The sequence below is a fragment of the Astatotilapia calliptera genome, chromosome 12 (assembly GCF_964374335.1).
Source record: "Astatotilapia calliptera chromosome 12, fAstCal68.1, whole genome shotgun sequence".
NCBI classification, from domain to species: domain Eukaryota; kingdom Metazoa; phylum Chordata; class Actinopteri; order Cichliformes; family Cichlidae; genus Astatotilapia; species Astatotilapia calliptera.
The window spans coordinates 5405391-5423845 of NC_137433.1; the positions used below are offsets into that span (position 1 = coordinate 5405391).

Below are 18455 nucleotides of genomic sequence, written 5' to 3' on the forward strand. Positions count from 1 at the left end.
TAAGTATGTACAGGCTGTAGTGAGTACAAGCTATGTACAGGATATGAACAGGATATAAATATGAAAAACTATACAGAATATGAAATAAATAACTTTACAGAATCTGGGATATACAGCTATACAGAAATGGGAACTATGCAAGTTGTAAACAGTTGTAGGATTAAAGATTATCGAATGTACAGAATGATTATTTACACAGAGCTATACAGTAGTGACACAGAGCTATACAGTAGAATTATGGGAATTAGGTAAGTATGAGAAGGATCCCGATTTACAAACTACTCCAAGCTATGGTGTCCAGTTTGGCTTTCTAATTCCTGCCTTGAGCACATTACCTCAGAATATTATGCATCGCCTAAATGCTGCGTTATGCTCCATGCGCACTGAAATGCAGCATGTTCATTTTTGTTTTGCCGTTTCTGGCCCAACTGTCTCCAGTGAACCTTGAATGAGCCGATTTGTTAGTGGCGATGGAGAGGTGGTTTCCATGGCAACTTTCGTACCATCTTCGTGTACTTTTTCATTTCTACATATTGTCTGCATCAGTAGCTTAAAGCAGTTTTGGCTCGTGTGCTACGTTTTGTGTCTGTGGCGCAGATTTGACAGGTGGTGAGAGGAGACTGAAAGAGGGTGGAAGAAAGCAAGCAGAGAAACAGGAAGGAGACGCAGGGATAGAAAACAAACGTGCTCAACAGCACACTTCTCTGTATCAATTTTTTCCCCATTTGTAGCCAATGTAATGGCACAGTCAACACATGCATCTGCGGGATGCAGCTGGTGGCTTGTCATACTCCACAGCAGATCTTTATGGGCGACGGAGCTGACCGGCACGACAGGCACCAAAAATGTGTTAACATTAGCTGGGAATTGAAAGCAGCAGTGACAAACTCTGACATGTTTCAAGGGAACCCATTCTGCTTTTTCATTATTTTCTGTCTTGTATATACTGTACAGTTACAGTACAATAGTCAGTTCTCATATTTATTTACATGAGAAAACCTTGAAAGAAATGTAACTGCTCTGAATTGTCAGTTTCTGTCATATGATTCTGCATCCAACCCTAGGTATTACTGTACGTCTCTATTAAATATCCCTGCAGTCTTACTGTTCTCTAATTTAAACCCAAAACATAAAAAGCAGTGCCAAACTAACAAATTACCTGCTCTCAAAATGCAATCAATTTTTTTCTAAAAACAAGGCTAATTTAAGAACTTAATTGAAACATCAGTCATCTAAATAAAACTTGTATGGCTTCTGTGCAAGACTACCACATTAATTAACCCTATTTAAGATATTAAGAATGGAGTTTGACATGAGCTATATGTGTCTGCAGCGCGGTCATTGTTGTAGTTTCTAACATTAATGTGAACATGACACAATGATTCAATGTTTAAGCAGTAATGTGGCACTAATTACAGAAAAGTTCTAATATAGACCCCAATTCTTTTGATATTACTATTAGAGCCTACATTCAATTCTGGACTTTGAAATGGTTTGTTACAGCCATGTATTCACATTTGTCATAATTAATAGAAAATGTAATGTAGCCCATTGTGTTATTATTTCCAAATAAAAGCACCTAGGTACATAACTTTAAACTTTTACAAGGCGTCAAGTATCCAAACCTAGTTGTATCTCTAACTACCTCATGTTTCTGTGTAGTCTCTGACAACTGTGTCTAAACATTGTTCGATACTAATTTTGAAAGCCTTTTGTTCAACAGGAACTTGTTATGAAAGACTGATTCATACTCTGCGCAACTTGGAAAGTGACAAGTTTCACCAATATGTTTTTCATCTAAAGGGAAATAACATCTCCAACCGACAGAAACTCTAATATAAACTAACACCTCCACCTGAGGGCTTAAAACACTATTGCATTAGCAGGAGGGACATTGGAAACAAACAGCCATTGCATTACCGCTGTCGATCCACTGAGAGGCCAGATAGCTGCGAGGCACATTCTTGAGTAAGCCATAGAAAACCTAATACAACTGTGGCTCAGTAGTGAGAAGTCTATCGGCTTTGTATCTGTGTCCAAAGTTCAGTGGCTGAAACCAGAGATATGGAGCGTTTCTGCTGGCCTTCGTTAAAAGAGTACTTGGACATTCTGGACAGTTGGTGTCAGTTCATCTGCAGGTTTTCGGTACCGGTGATGATGTGTCCTCTTTGGACAAAAAGCCCGCAGCAGGACTCTGCTGGCCTGTCAGCACCAGGAAGACCGGATACTCTCTTGTCACTGCAGAAACAGCTTGCTGCAAAGAGTGCTTTTGTGCTAAATGGTAGGAAACAAGCTTTCATGGACCCAACTCTTGGTCTTGGTGGAACAGAACCCCCTGCAGTGAAATGGCACACTGCAGCCAGAGGAAGGGAGTGACAAAGAGGTCTACACATTTGCCTTGTGCCTTAAGCTATATGTTTTCTCCTGTGGTCCACTCTTTCACCAGCTCCCCCTCCCCTTCTCTTTATCCACATCATCATGCCAGTATATCTTTTTGCTCCAAAACTGATGGGTAGCTGTCTAAAAGATGGGCCAGTTGCCACCTTCTGCTTTCTTTGTCATCATCCAACAAACTAAGGCCAACCACCATGTGGGTATGCTAATGTGTGCTGCCCTGGGGCTGCCCGCAGAGATGCCAATCTGCAGCGGGAGCCAACTGGCTATGAGAGGAGAAAATGATGCTTTGACTCCTGGACCCTGTCAGTCTGAAGGGGTGACTGGAGGGTGAACTGCCGTGGCAGACCATCAGCGTGCTCTGTTTTGGCCCCTCTCTGCTTCAGGTCTGCTGGGAGGGAATGTGATCCTACATCACATGTTTTCCCTCTGGCATAGGATGAGTACACTAGTGTATTTTGAACCAGCTGAACCAGACATGGGTCAAATTGATTTTGCAAAAGAGTGTTTGTTTTCAGTGTGACCTACGTGGAGGAGCTGATTTTCACTGTGGTTTGCCACAACAGTCGATTGCATGTACTTTTGTGCGATTTATACGCTGCATTTACATGCATCTCATATTGGTGCCTAATTACATTCACACCTGACATTAAGATGCATCTTGAGCATACAAATGGGATTTCCACTTCTCTAACATTCACTACATGTCCATGTAATATTTCACCTTCACTGGAAAGGAAGCATCTACTGTATTAGTCCCCACAGATACTGCCATCCATTCCTACCAAGTAGTAATTATTTCTAGTTTGTAGGACATCGCAGTTGAGCCCAGCAATTTAAGACACCTTAATTGTTGCTCCTCCTACTTTGGACTGGATAGATGTCAGCATGGTTACTTTGCTACCTTGTGCAGCATCAAGCAACACCTCTCTATCAAAGGTCTGATCTTAGTCGAGCAGATCTCCTGCAGTAATATGATGAAGATTGGGGAAGGAGGTGACGACCATCAAATTTTTGCTACAGCAGCTTCTCTGTGTGATCAGAAACATGGGCCCACTGACCACCTTTAACCTCCTAAGAACTCTTCCACGCCATGCATTTTTAATTTCTCTTTGATATTTGGGCTGATTGGGACCCGATGAATGTAAAAACAAAGAATAACCAGATTTTTTTTTTTTTTACCTTATTTCTGTTTCTAAGAAAAATGAGAGCCACATATGAGGATATTCATTTAAAATTTAAATAGAACAGTAGCAGTATAATGTCCTCGTAAAAGGATATCAGGCCCTTGTAGAGCAAAATTGAGTATTTTGGTCTAAATAACCCAAAATGTGATGTCCACATATGTGGACACCAGGTCCTAGGAGGTTAAAGCAGGCCTCCTCTAATTGACGGATAAATTGCATAAATTCCGGCCGGTCTAATTCTTACTATCAATCATGTTTTGAAAAACTGACACAGTGTGTAAACTCCATCCATCTGGTGCTCCTCCAAGCAACAACAATAACAACAAAGCGAAATTTTCAAACGCTGTACGACTGGAATTGCCTCTGCATAGCCTGCCAATTTCCTTGTTTTGTTTACACGGCTCCACCGTTTACCTTTTAGTTTTTAATGAACTCGAGAGAGTCGTGACCATTATTATGTTGGTGGCGTACCACTTTTAATGATGTGCTGTTTTAGCTGTCGCCGTGCTATGGCTCTGCCCTGCGGAAGTCTTCATTAGCACTGTAGCACTCTCCCATGTGCCTGCTTGTACTTATATAAGGAGGTATAAATATAAAGAGGACTGGCAGGGTTAAAGAGTGTAAGAGTGGAGACTCGACGACTTGAGGCTTCCCACTGCGGTGGTCTGATTTATGTATCCGGGAAGAGAAGGTCATCCTGTGGTCAGTCTAGCATTATGAGCTATTTCTCCGGACTTTTTTACTTTGTCTTCCACATCCTCATGTTTCTCTGATGCTCAATCGGAGCTGTTTTACAATGAGAGTAACAGGAAAAACTGTTATGTGAAAATTACTTCAGTATGTTATAAGAGATGCTTTCTTTTTTCTTGCTGTTTTCTATTTTTCTGCCTGCCACTCTCTTTATCCCCCTCTGACTCTCTCCTATGAGTTGTAAAAAGTGATGGGGCATCATGTCCTTCCTGTTCAGATGGAAGTGTTGCGTGCTCCTAGTGTATTGGAAATGGAGCAGTGAATAAATGGAGTGCTTACAGGATGCAGAAGGAGACCGTGTTCTTGATCTAGTCGGGGTTGGTCGATGAACATCGCTTTCATCACAAGGGCTTGATGTGTTTGTGTGCGTGTATGGAGCTGTTTGAAGAGGTATGTATCGAGTTCTGCCTGAATGCAGCAAACTGTCTGAGAGCAAGGCAAATTGCTCTGGAGAACCGAGTCGATGAGTGTGTGAATCGGAGAGAAGCGCCTTCATTATGCTCACATACATGTGCTGCGTGTGGATTCGTGTGTGCGTTGCTACCTTGCTCATCAGTTAATCCATTATCATTTACCGGCCTGTCACAGTCTGCGAAGGTAATAGTGTGAGCACTTGAACTGAATTAATGCTATAGCTCTGCACCGAGCGTCACTCAATCACTTCAACTTAACTTCATTTCTAACCCAGTTTTCATGCACCGCGGCCCCACAGAGCCCCCTCTCTCCACTGATAATTGAGCTCCACCTCGATTGGAGGAGTTGTCGCCATTGTCATCTACTTGGAAAAGTAACTCGCCTCTCCTCCCCTCTCACCTCATTTAGGGACGAGCTTGTTACCGACTGTGCCGTTCTGTGTTTGTGTGTGACAGTGTTTGTGTGTTTGCACGCACTGACTTCAGAGCAGAGCTCAGCGGGAGTCTTTTGTGTGGTGTAAAGCAGGGAAGTCAAACTCATTTTATCTTAAGTGGGCTGGACCAGTGAAACTCTCTTTTCTGTCAGTGAAAAGAAGTTTAACTACACATTTAATCCCTGAGATATCTTTATGTAGCAACAACATATTGTAATTTCAACAATATGTATCAGTTTTGTATCAGTTTAGTCTTTACTGGGCTGATTCAGGCCCCTGGGTCTTATGTTTGATACCCCTGGTATAACAGATAAAATTACGACTAGTAAGATGTCAAATGTTAGTCCAAATGTTGACCTACATTCACTTCCATCCCTGTGCAAAGTAAATATTTTCTTTCACCCTCTGGTCTCATCATTGACTTGAAAGCTGCACCTCACACCTTGCGCTATTTGTCAGATACTCCAGAAGGCAACAATATCATGCAGGGTGCTAAGAGGTCCAGTTAAGGAACTAATTAGTGAGGCCTGGTAGATGCTGCTAAGTTTAGTTACATTTGTTATGAAGGGGTAAAATGGCTATGGCTACCAAAAGCATTGTTGGTACTAGGCTGTAAGCACACTGAAGTGAGGTATATTAACAGGGCAGTCTACGGGGATCTACTCGCTGCAGCCTGCTACAAACAGACGTGTGCTACTATTGGAAACCGCACCGATGAGTGTTGTGAAATTGCAGTAAAATTGTAGGCTGTAAAAACAACAATAAAGAAAAACAAACAGAAAGAAGCAAAAACTAAAATTACAGCTTAGAGGAACTTTTTCGTTCCATTATCAGTTTGCCAAAAAAGATCAACACACACATTTTTGGAGATTATTGCAGATTAAAGTACATTGTGCTAGCATATGGTTAACATTTAAATACCGGACTTTGGCTTGTATTTACATGATCTTGTATTTAATCTGCTTTGCTAAAAGGTTTTGATACTTCTCTGTACTAGCAAGAGAAGTATAAAGTACTAGTGCTTAACTTTAGTTAGCTATATAGTTGAAAAATGGGGAAACTCAGAAGTCGATTTGCATGCTCTCCATGCTACACCTCAGGATTGAATCCATCATATTCAAGTAATCTCACCGTGTTTGCAGTCTATCACAGACTATAGGGCTGTGGGTTGCCCTGAGCCAAGGTCACGTCACACTGACAGCTCATCTCCGTGTCCAAACTGTAATTCTGCCTAACAAACTGACAACAGCGGGCCAAAAGGCAAGCAGGAGATGACTGACGACAACAACACTTCAGTGTACAGTTGCCAACAGAACTTGACCTGGCTTGCACTAATTAGTAAAGACCTCGGGGACTTGGTGCTGACATTAAGCCCTATCTAAAAACTGCTGAGTAAAAGGGCCTGGCAGAGATACTTAACATCTCAACAGTGAGAAAATTCCACTAAGGCTAAAGGATTTAGTTTAAACGCTTAGTGAATTTCTCCCTCCATTTTCATCTCCTTTGTTGAACTGTGCACGTCTTTCATTTGTAAAACTCCAATTTCATAAGTCTCTTCGCTTGGGTGCCAGACCAAAACTCCAAGAATTTCAAGATGGAGGGAGTGTGGATTTGCAGATTATGTTACAGGAAAAGAAAGAGCCATAGTATGCACAGTTTTGGAGTGCAGAAAAAGCTTCCAAAGGTTTAACGTGGCTGACATTTTGTGTAAAGAGAATCTGCTTTGGAGATGAAATGTCTGTCAACAAGACTGCCTGCTTCATAGGTTCCAGTTTGCTGAGTGTGCACCCAGTAGGCCCAGAAATATGAGGCGCGTGAAGAATGTTGCTGAGTGTCTGGTTTGTAATCCCCACCCACCCCCTTTCTTGCGTAGCCCCTGAGAAAAAACAGTGATTCATGTTTTAGCGCGTGATTACAACTCGGGGGGTAGTCTGCTCCTCACTCTGCTTCATTTTTGAAAGTAACTTCTGGAGCAGCACCTCCAGTAGCGATCTCCCAGTCTGGCAGTTCCTCCCACACGCCCTCTGGTCGAGTGATCTCACGGGGAAGCGTCTCGGGGAAGAAAACCCCGCTTTTTGAGTGTTAACTACTATGTTGCTGTGTTTGAAATCTGGCAGTCAGAGCACTCTGGCTTCCGCTCTCTGCAAATTATGAGTGTGAGATGTGGATTTAGAAGCACAAATGTCAGTTTATGTGTTTATCTTGTACTTCTTGAGCACAAAAATGATACTCTCCTCTATTTTTAGTCTCCTACTAAAAAAGTGAGTCAATAAAAAGAGGGTACATTACCGTAAGATGCCTTTTTATGGGTTTTGACTGCTGATTTTATATGTGGGCCCAAGTCACATTAGAAAAGGAAAGAAATCTTTTTCTACATTTCAAGAATGTACCAAGAGCCTCGTGAACCTGCGCGCATTAATCAAACGGGGTTACTGTGCATCCCAGCTCCTATAATACGGAGCTTTTCAGATCGAACCTTGGAATTACTGGCCTCAGAGCACATGGGAAGAAGCAGCGGGTTATATATCCTTTCATTTGGACCTGAGGGATAGAAGAAGGATTTAAAATTGTATGTGCACTCCTGTTGAGGATAGGAAGGAAGCTGTGTTTCTGTAAAAGCTGATTTTAAAGCTTCAGTTAGCTTGTGATCTGGGCTGCAGAAGTCTGTTAAAGCCTGCGTGGGTAAAAGCTGTTTGCGCCCCCTGTATTAAAACACTGTCGCATTAGTTCTAGCTTTGTTTAGATTAGATGAGGTGGAGTGCTTCCTTTGCAGAATATAGCTGGTTCTTCAAAACTGGAAAGAAGTGTTTCGGTCAAGTCATCAAAATCTGTTGGGTGTGTTCCCTCTCTATGTGACCTGCCCCCTCCAGTAAGATGAGCAGATCAGTGTGTCTATTCACCCGCTGAATCAGAAAAGTGTCATTTTGGTCCCCTGTAAGTCATTTGTTAGTGCGAAATAAGAAAAACCTTGGATGAATACATTTGATTTGATGCGATCCGACACCTCGGCCTCTCCCTGTGCCTGCTCTGTCTAATAGCTGATAATATAATTACATTTCCATCAGAGGGAGGCCTAATGATCGACTGTGCTGGAATGTCTTATGTGCTAGCGAGATAAACCTCCCTCTCAAATACCCTGGGTTTGGTGAGGGCTGTCGGATCAATAACCTCTCCTTCTGTTCTCCTCATTTATAATTCTGAAGTGTTTTCAATGGTAATGCTTTAGTATTGCTAAGTGGAAATTTACTAGGCGCTGCTCCAGCTTTTCTTCATAAAGGAGTTGTAGGCTGTTTAAAACCACATAGACACAGTGGGTTTCAGCTCCTAACACGGTTTTGCATAGTTTTGTCCTCAGGAACATTTTCGAAAGTTTGCAGAAAGAACTGCGGTCCAAATTTTGTGTCATTTTGTGTCAAGGTTGTGTGCTCTCACCAGAGGTGTTGTGCATTATGGCAAACCCAAGCGTCTTTTCCTGTTTTGCTGCGCCAAAGTACATTTCTTACGGACAGAGTTAGACCTCAGCACCTTCACACAGCCTAACTAGCCTATCTTTCTGGCTACCGATTCTAACCAGTGTGTTTGTTTCTCTGTATTTCCCTGCAGGCTTTGAGCTGCTGTATCAGCCAGAGGTGGTGAGGCTCTACCTCTCTCTGCTGACGGAGAGCCAGAACTATAACACCCTAGAGGCAGCTGCTGGGGCTCTGCAAAACCTCAGCGCTGGACAGTGGACTGTGAGTACTGGGTTGGGGTGTTACCGTATCCCGTTGGCTTTTTTTCTTCCTCATTTATATTTTTACTGCTTCTGTCCTCATCTTTAACCTTGTACATGTCCTGCAATGGTAGCAAAAAGACCAAGTCTGCTCTCCCTCCCTGGGAGACAAACACTGTTCTTTTGTTGATGCTGGTGGTGTATAACGGCTGTGCCATGGCTGCAGGTTTCTTGTAATAATAAGATGGATCTGTTACTCCCCACTTGTCATACACAATGTCAGGCTATGACTGCTGACAGTTGAAGTGAAGAACACTGATTAACTCTTCATCATGGCGCCTGTTAGTAGGTGGGATATATCAGGGGGAAAGTGAACATTTTATCCAGTTTTGTTTTATAAAGTTTGACAAGGGTTAAATTATGATGGCTAGACGACTCGATCAGAGCATCTCCATAACTGCAGCACTTGTCGGGTGTTCAAGGAAGGAACAGTGGGGAACCAGCAACAGGGTCACGGGCAGCCATGGGAGCCTCCACCTCACAGCTTACAGGACTTCAATGATCTGTTGCTAACATCTTGGTGCCGGACACTCTCCAAGAGTTTAGTTGAGTCCATATCTCGATGGGTCACGGCTGTTTTGGCAGCAAAAGGAGAACCAACAGGATATTAGTCATACTGTTATGCCTGAATGGTGTGTATGGATTCTTGTGAAGTCCTTGGTGTCACGTTTAAATACACAGAGTGCCATTTTTCAACAGAGGGCAACTTTGAACCCTAACCACAACACAAGCAAAGTAGTTGACACGCTGGGATGAGAATGTGTTGACTGCCTTCTGAGGGCCAAAGTATGTGTGTGGAAACTAAAGCTCGCTCTAGGTAGCTCATGCACAATGTGTTGCTGGCTGGTTGCACTTGGATCAAGAAAGGTGAAAACAGCAATGTTAATGCTAATGCTATAAATAGTGTTGTTAGTATATGGCTGTTTCTGTGATGGAGATTGAAGCTAAATTAAGTGTAGATACATTTAGAATGGGATCCAACAATTTAAGTAGCTCTAAATCAACATGACAGCAGCACAAGACAGGGTGGGTAATGATAACCATCAAGGTGGAATAATATTAGATAAGTGTTGTATCTGTTATCCAGCACTCTCATCTCTCGTAGCTTTTTGCTTCTGATGATGGATTAGATGAGAAGCTGTGCAGTCAGGTCTACACATTTATTCCAGTTAGAGCATCTGTGGAGCTGCTGTCTGGCTTGCAGGCAAGTAGTGAATTATCAACAGGGATGGCTGGTAGTCAGCTGCCAGTTTACGCGCAGCACCTCGGGCAAGAGCGGTCACTTATGTTTTCCAGCAGATGGGCTGTATTCAGCCCACGGCAGCATTATCGCAAAAGCTCTTCTCTTAACACCCAAGTGTCAGACTGTAGATACATCTTTCAGTCCTCAGATTTCATCAGCAGCAAAAAGCCCTCAGAGACGTGAGGAAAATCACCTGAAATCTTGATTGATCCTTTTTTTCCTCGTTTCGTTAGATCAGATTCAGCTCTGAGTTTCTCATTGAATGTTTTTAATAATTCAGATGTAGTGATTTTTAGCTAAGGTGAGTATTTGGAGGTGGAAAAACTCTTTCCTGTTAGATGTTTTCCCTAGTAAGCATGATCAGAACGCCTGAGCAGGCTAACAGTAACCTGTGGAGCTGCTAACACACCAGACTGTCACATCTGGGAGCTGGACAAAGAGTGTCCTGCTCTCTGAGGATATCAGAGCTTCTGCTTGAAATCCTCCTCATTCTTTGCTTCTGCTTAGTACCACAGGGGAGATTTCCCTTATTTCCAAGGCTTACTACTGCCACCTGGTGGCTCAGCTTTGACTGTCCTCTGCTTAATTACATCTCTTGGGTTATCAGCACTCCGAAGAAGAAACCCTTTTATGTCAAGCTTAGTGTTTCATGTTACAAAAAAATGAGAAGTAAAATCTACTGATGTTTAAATTAAGACAAATTATATCACATGTCCATTCAGAGCCCCACTGTGTGATGTTGTGAATTACTTATGCCTAAGGAGCAGTGATGAGCTGCCTTGTAGTTACAGAACGACTTTCTGAGTGTGCATGGCCATGCACGGGTGGAGAATATTGCAGAAGTGTCTTCGCCCTCTGTGCTGGTGTCACAGAGATCCACTAGGCTCCTCAGTGGGACTTACCTCGGGGCCTCAAATGAAAGGATGTGCACTGATATTAGGGCTGATTCAAGTACTTATATAAAATTCTAAAGAATATAAAAAGCACTCACAGCATGCCCTTCTTTTGCCCTTCAGTGGTCCAGCTACATCCGAGCCACAGTGCGGAAGGAGAAAGGTCTTCCCATCCTGGTGGAGCTGCTGCGCTCTGACTCTGACAAGGTGGTCCGAGCTGTGGCCATCGCTCTGCGCAACCTGTCCATTGACCGCCGCAACAAGGATCTAATCGGTACAAACAATTAGCAAAGCCACACAGTTGTTGTTGTTGATCTTATTTTGGATGGCTACTGCAGTAATACCAATGAAGGTTTGCTATTATTCTGTGAACGATTTGAACCACATTGTTTAAAAGGCTAACAAGTCTTTTCATAAAATAATTCTAACATGCATGTTCTGACCACTAGTTGGTGGGAATGCAGTTATGATTCTATACCTCCAATTTTTCCCTTTGTTGATATAGTTTCCTTATGATAAGCCTTCAAAGTCCATCCATTGCATCTCATCGTATACGCCGTTCATCTCGCTACTTTAAGTTGATGGGAAAGCATTTTTACATGAAAGGATTGTAGACTTTGTTTCATAAGTCTGGAATCACATTAGAAAGGGTGTCACTTTATTTACGGGCACATAGAAAATGTGAAGCTGCTGCGCTTGAGAGTTTGTGTATTTTCATTACTCAGATTCCTACATGTCAGTGTTACAAGTGGACAGTAGAGTGTAGGGATGGGTATCGTTTAGGTTTTATCCGATACCGGTGCCAAATCGGTACTTTTGAAACGGTGCCGGTGCTCAAACCGGTGCTTAAAGACTGGAGAACACAAAATTGGTCCAAAAACCTCTCATGTTCAGCTGGTTTTTTGTAAAAAGATAACAATGTTAGCCTTTTCTGCAGCTATGGGGCATATATGGTATCACTCTTGGCTGGAAGCAGTGCTTAAACAATGGGAAAAAACACAAACTTTGTCCAAAACCTCTCATGTTTAGCTGTTTCCCACTTTTTCTTTGGTCATTTTAGCCTTTTTGGCCAGGGTGAAGGGAGTATCTGCCATCAAACAAGAAGACAGCCGCATGTAGCTATGATGATGTTTGCTAGTTCACCTTACATGCATTAATGTAATCACGTGGTTAGCCTACTCAACGTAAATTACACGCGAACAATATTAAGCTACTCACGCAGAGAAGAACGGCTGCTGCTGCATCATCATCCTCATCATTTCTGCTACACTGGCAGGGCTAGGGGCCAGGACTCTCCTCTTCGGGTTTTTGGGGGATGTTGCTAACTCCGGGTCCGATAACAGGCAACCCACGCACAGTAGATGCGCTCGGTGTGAGGTCTCGCAGCAAGCTATCATACGGCGCATTTCTGGGCTTTTAAAAAAAACGCTATGCGTCGCCAGGTGTTTCATCGGATTTGAGGTGTTACCTCCTTTGACAGTATCACAGTATCACCTTAAAGCACTTGTTGCTGCTGAGTTTGCATATTTTGCTGTGAAGTACAGCCAGACTTTTGACTGCTTCGCCTTGGGCATTTTTAATCTGTAGCTCTGCTCTAAAAGAACGCACGTACCTGGGCCCGCCTACTATCCTCGGAAACGTAAAATTATTGGCTAGAAGTGTATCACAGCTCAGGAAAAAAAAGCACCGAAATAAAGCACCGAAATGTGCGCTGCTTTTCGGTCTGGTTACTACCGTTTAGCACCGGACACCGGTACCCATCCCTACTGGAGTGTCATTAAAGAAGAACTGACATTTTAAAAAAAATGTTAAAAACGAATAACACAAATGTTATTAAATGCAAGCTTTTGGACAAACTGTTCTATTCATCCAATTTTACGAGGCTCACAAGACTCAGTAGTACCTGACTTGCTAAGATGTAACCTAATTTATTACTCATTTTGAAGATGTTAATTACCTCAGCCAAGGAGGTTGTGTTTTTGCATGCGTGTCATCCATCTGACTATAAGCACAACAGCTCACAAACTTTTTTTAATGAATTCTGATAAAACTTTGTAACACTGTAGAGTGGGGTCATATTAATCCATTAAAATTAGCTTTACATCCACCAAAGTCTCCGAGGTCAGCTTAATGATTTATTTTGGGAAATTTGACACAAAGCCTTAAAATTTAGAAACTTCCTAAAAAGGAAATACTGCCCAGGAAGGGAGCTGCTGGAGGTTTGTGCTCTCAGAGTGCTTTGTGTTTGACTCTTATTCTCCCTGTCACTGTCACATGGTTAACCTTAAACACTAATTCACCATATAGGAAGTTATGCCATGCGGGACTTGGTGAGCAACCTGCCCAGCGGTCAGCAGCGACCAGCCAAGAACCTGGAGGAGGACACTGTGGTGGCCATCCTCAATACCATTCACGAGATCGTCACCGACAGCTCTGAAAACGCACGCTCCCTCATCCAGGCCCAGGCCATCGAGAAATTGGTCGCCATCAATAGGACCAGGTAAGATTTTTTAAGTACAGTCGGACAAATATTGCATTGACGTTGCTCTATGACTGCGTTCCCCTTTTCTTCACTGAGTCAAACTGAAGCAGCATGCTGTTATCCATATAAGCTCTGCACGAGGTGTGGCCTTACTACTGAGACATAATTATAGTATGACCTTGTATGCAATTTCATCATGAGCCTTCATATTAGTATTCATGGAGGATGAATAATGTAACGCGTCTTGTGACGGCGCGAGCTTGGCTACAGACACCACTGCCCACCTCACATTAATAAACAGGCTTTCAGAAGTTGAGGCCGTTCTTACAGTGGGTGTCTCAGTTGTACTCGGCAACTAGTAGCGAAAATTAAGATATTCAGGCTAATATTTTCAAGAGGTGTCTTATATAACCACATTGTTACTCACTGCAAATAAAGGCGTGTTAGAGCCGCACCACATTTTAAATGCAGTTTTCAAAGGCCCGTCCTTGTGCGGTGATGTATTGATCATCCAGAGTCACTTTAACAAGCATGAATATACATAGTTTATTCACAAACCAAATAGCTAGTGTTTCCTCTCAGCCTCTTGAGATTAGCTTTCTTTGAAGTGAGCCCCCTCCCTCGCACCCACATATAATTAATACTGGTGGCTCAGAGGTAGCTAATGAAAGGCAATGTGTATTCATCTGGCTGTGAATTAAAAACTAGACCCTGAAACTGCCCGGAGAACTCAAAAGTCTTTGAATGAAGAGATTGATTGCAGCGGTGCCTCGCCAGCATGCCCAGCTGTTACAGTTTTGTGATTACGTGAGGTTACTGACGTTAATTGATCTAGTTACTTCTTCTACTAATTTCCTCCTTTTTGGATGGGGGGGGCCTCTTCAGCCAATCAGCACGTGAAACGAAGGCAGCGTCCCATGTGCTGCAGACAGTGTGGAGTTATAAGGAGCTGAGGAACGCGTTGGCCAAGGACGGGTGGAACAAAAGCCACTTCCAGGTATGGAACCAAAGTCGTCCTTTACAAATAATGTCAATCCAGAGTGTTGTTATTGTTCGCTCAGAAGGTTGAAAGAATGTTTTGTAAGCAGCTTCATTCAAATAGTTTTGAGAGTGGCTCGGTTTTCTGTTCCTGACATTGTAAAATAATTTCCAATAAATCTCCACCGACTAAAATTTGAATCAAGCTGTTACCAATATCATGTTTACATCATCGAGACAACATAATTAATTTCTGATACTTATCTCGTAAAATGTTATGAATTGTTATGCGTTCAGTTCGTACCCCACATTAGGTGAGAAAGTTCAATCTTTCCATACTGGGAACTGTTTGATCTGTATTATGACGTTACGATGTGCTTCCTGCTCCCTCTCCTCTCTCAGCTCACTGTGACGGCCACTCCTAAAGCAACCAAGAACGGCAAGCCGGGCTACGATGACACCACTCTGCCGCTGATGGAGAAGAACCAAGGTCAGTCAGCACGTGTGTGGTAGAGTGTATGCTGCTGTTTGTGTCTGTTTCGAGGACTAAAGGGGGTAGGACGAGGTCGGGGGAAAATGAAGACCACTTCAGTGACATTGTTGTGTAGCTCATTAGAAAGTAGTCCACCTAGTCACCTCATGAAGAACGAGATGAATAATGTTAGGTCTCTTGTCACATGTGTAATCCTCAAAAATCTAAGATCAAAATAAAGACAGTAGCTACATCCTTTTTTAGTGTTTCATGTGTGCAGTAACTACTCCATATGACCTCCATATGTTTTGTTTTTTTAATTTAAGGTCCTCGCACCCTTTTGTCAAGTTGCTGATTTTCTTTTCACTGTTCTGTCAACCTCGAGGAGCGAATGATAAATCTCTGTCTCTTCAAGTTGTCAAGTTATGTTTTATACCCATCCAATGGGAACAGTCTCATTAGCTGCAGATGTTTTAATTTGCTCCCCATTATATGGGATGAATTACCCGTCCAGTGGGAACAAGCCATCAGACTGATGATAAAAGGTGCCCCCCCCCTCCCCCATTTTCAAGAACTCCAAAACTGAAAGTGAGCTCACTGTCATTCTGACCATGAATTTACTCTCAGTTAGTAGTCGTGGCAGATTAGCAGATAGAAGTCCCAGACTTTAACCTTCTAAGACCCGAACTCTGTCACGGCATGCTTTTTTAATTTCTCTTTGCTATTTGGGCTGATTGGGACCTGAGCCATGTAAAAACAAAGAGTTATGTGAATTTTTTTTTTTACCTGATTTTTGTTCCTGAGAAAAATAAGATCCACATATGAGGACATTCGCTTTAAATTTTGATAGAACAGTGGCAGTATGATGTCCTCATAAGTGGATATCCGGCCCTTGCAGAGCAAAATTAAGGATTTTGGTCTAGACAACCCAAAATGGGATGTCCACATATGTGGACGCCAGGTCCTAGGAGGTTAACAGCTAACGGCTTCGTTGATACCAATAATAGGTAGTACTAATTAGGATGCTTTGACATGGTTATATTTAGTGCAAATCTCCAGGCCGCTTTGCAACCCATCTCCTTTTTAAAAAATGTGCATATTCACACTAAGCTGTTTCATGCGAAGACCTTAATATTTTAAAATACACTAAGGTTGATCAGTTCAATTTAAAAACAAAAAAAGAAGAAGAAAAAAAAGCAATAAGTACAAACATCAGCTGGATAGTGTAGATTCTGTCCTTTGTTATACAAAATGAGCTACTGGACTATTTTTTGCCATGGATGAATACACACGTGCTGTCATTTTTGGTAGCAGGAGTCCCATGTTTACTACACTGAAGGAAAATATTATCCAGGTAACTTCTTAATAACATGGTTTAGTTTTGTTTTAGTTTTTTTTTTTTTTTTGGGGGGGGGGGGGGGTCACTGGATTTTTATAACATTGTCACTATTTAAGTCTGCATACCCAAATTACAGCACAGCATTAGCACAACATGTTTATTGGTGGACATTTACATAGAGTAACCCTACCGCTGGAGTCCTCAAAGCAGGTTCAAACCAAGTGCTAATGATTACTGGAGCAAGCATCTGACTCAGTGTGTGTTACTTGTTGGGGACATGTATGCTTTTCCCCCGCCTCATGGCTATATTGAAGCGCAGTGTTTGCACATTGCTACTACTTTCATCCTGCTCATGGTGACGCTTTGGTGTGAAATGTCGCAGTAATGCTTTTGTCCATAGCAGTTAAAAAATAAAGCACATAAAATGGTAACTACAACTTCAGAAAGCATACTGCTGCTGTTAACAAAAACCTTGGTCCAAAAAAACATTAATAAAGAATTTTAAAAAGTTAAGAGCTGGATTTATAGAGACTGAGTTTTTGACTGGCGTAATGGTGTCAGGGATAAAGAAAATGTCCTCAACTTTAAGCCAGCGTGTATGGCTGCATCTGCAAGGTGCTGCGATAGAGGTTTTCTGTAACAGCAGTGTATATAAGGGGGTGGGAAGGGGACTTGTGAAGTATGTTGGCCCAACAACAAACATCTCATTGACAGAGGAGTCAGCAGCATAGCAGCAGTTTTTTTTCTTTATTTTTGCATCCATACATTCATATGAATCGCGGCACTCATGTCTGCCCACTCTCAGTTTGCATTATTCAATCACTGGCCGAGAACCATCGCCCTGAAAAGCAGCATCAGCATTGGCTCAGTGACTCAGTTTGTGTGTGTGCTGCTTTTGTACAAATGGCCTATGAATGCTTTTCAGGCACCAGGAAATGTGGCAGTGGTGATATGATACCTATGGATGAGCTGGGCCCAGGTAAGAGCCAGACTGCATGATAGTCCTTAGCCAAGGAAGAGCTAGTTCTCCTGTGATCTCACTCCAGAGTCCAATCCTCTGATTTGACGTCAAAGATATTTTTTTAATCTGAAAATTCGCCCACTAAATCCTCTCAACTTTGTATGATTGCTTTGGACCGAGCTTCAGACATGATGCTTTTTGATGCTGTATGCACGACCCCTCTCTTGACAAGATGTTTGTACAAAGCTGGGCCTGTATCACAAGCTCAACACCAAAGGATTTGGGTTGTTCTCTTACTACTTAATGAATATACTTTTAGAATATCACAGGATAGATTCTCCACCGTGCTTCCTTTAAAGAGCAGATTTTAAAGATGTAATTTGCAACTTTGACTATTTTGTAGCTCTCTCCTGTATTCATTTGTGATCGCTGATGGTCAGAGAATAAGATTATTTTTTACAAATAGGAGGGTTGCATCAGGACGGGCATCCGGCATAAAATCTGTGCCATATCAAATATGCTCATCTTTCCACTGTGGGGGACCCCTTGGGAAATAAGAGAGCAACAGAAAGTGCCTTTGAGTCCGTGTTATTGAATGCTGGTGTTCCTTATAAGGCAACTCACAAACCGACAGAGGAGTTGTGCAGATATTTAAATCAGGACTACATATTCTCTTACCTCAAAGCAGAATTTGAGACTTATTTATGATGGTTTCTGTGCTGACTTTTAATCAGGAGGAGTGCTTCTCCTGATTGAAGAAGGTAGAACTCAGAACCCTCGGCACATCAGGGTGACACCCCCCGATAAATCTAAATAAATTACACAAAACATTTTTAAGCAATAAATAAAAAAATAAAAAAATGATGGTATTTAAAACTCAAATGCACATTTTTACCTCATCACAAGCATTTACTGAACTTAGTTAGATGGTTTAAGCGAAATGCTTGACACTTTAAAAACAGCATTACCCCTAGAAGTGACATCCTCTACTCTGAGACTTGATAAATAAAATGCCCCAGGCTACAGAATGCATAAAACACATTTAAAGGCCTGTTCTAAGGACACGCTTAATATCTCACTTGCTTGATGTGTTTTGTTTGAGACGCACTGAGGGTAAGTAACACGAGTACTGGCAGGTTT

At 42.2% G+C, this 18455-nt stretch overlaps 1 protein-coding gene across 11 annotated transcripts in view; it reads left to right on the forward strand.

The window, feature by feature from the left end:
- Positions 1-18455, forward strand: part of arvcfb (ARVCF delta catenin family member b) — a 271659-nt gene that overhangs the window by 243998 nt on the left and 9206 nt on the right. For 7 of the 11 annotated variants that reach the window (XM_080308753.1, XM_026186589.2, XM_026186581.2 and 4 more), the window contains 6 exons: positions 8782-8909; positions 11207-11357; positions 13391-13583; positions 14451-14562; positions 14946-15033; positions 17280-17333. In XM_080308753.1, the coding sequence (XP_080164879.1) occupies positions 8782-8909; positions 11207-11357; positions 13391-13583; positions 14451-14562; positions 14946-15033; positions 17280-17333 (726 nt within the window). The remainder of the gene's footprint in view (positions 1-8781; positions 8910-11206; positions 11358-13390; positions 13584-14450; positions 14563-14945; positions 15034-17279; positions 17334-18455) is intronic. The other 4 variants (XM_026186588.2, XM_080308757.1, XM_080308755.1 and 1 more) reach the window with 1 other exon arrangement.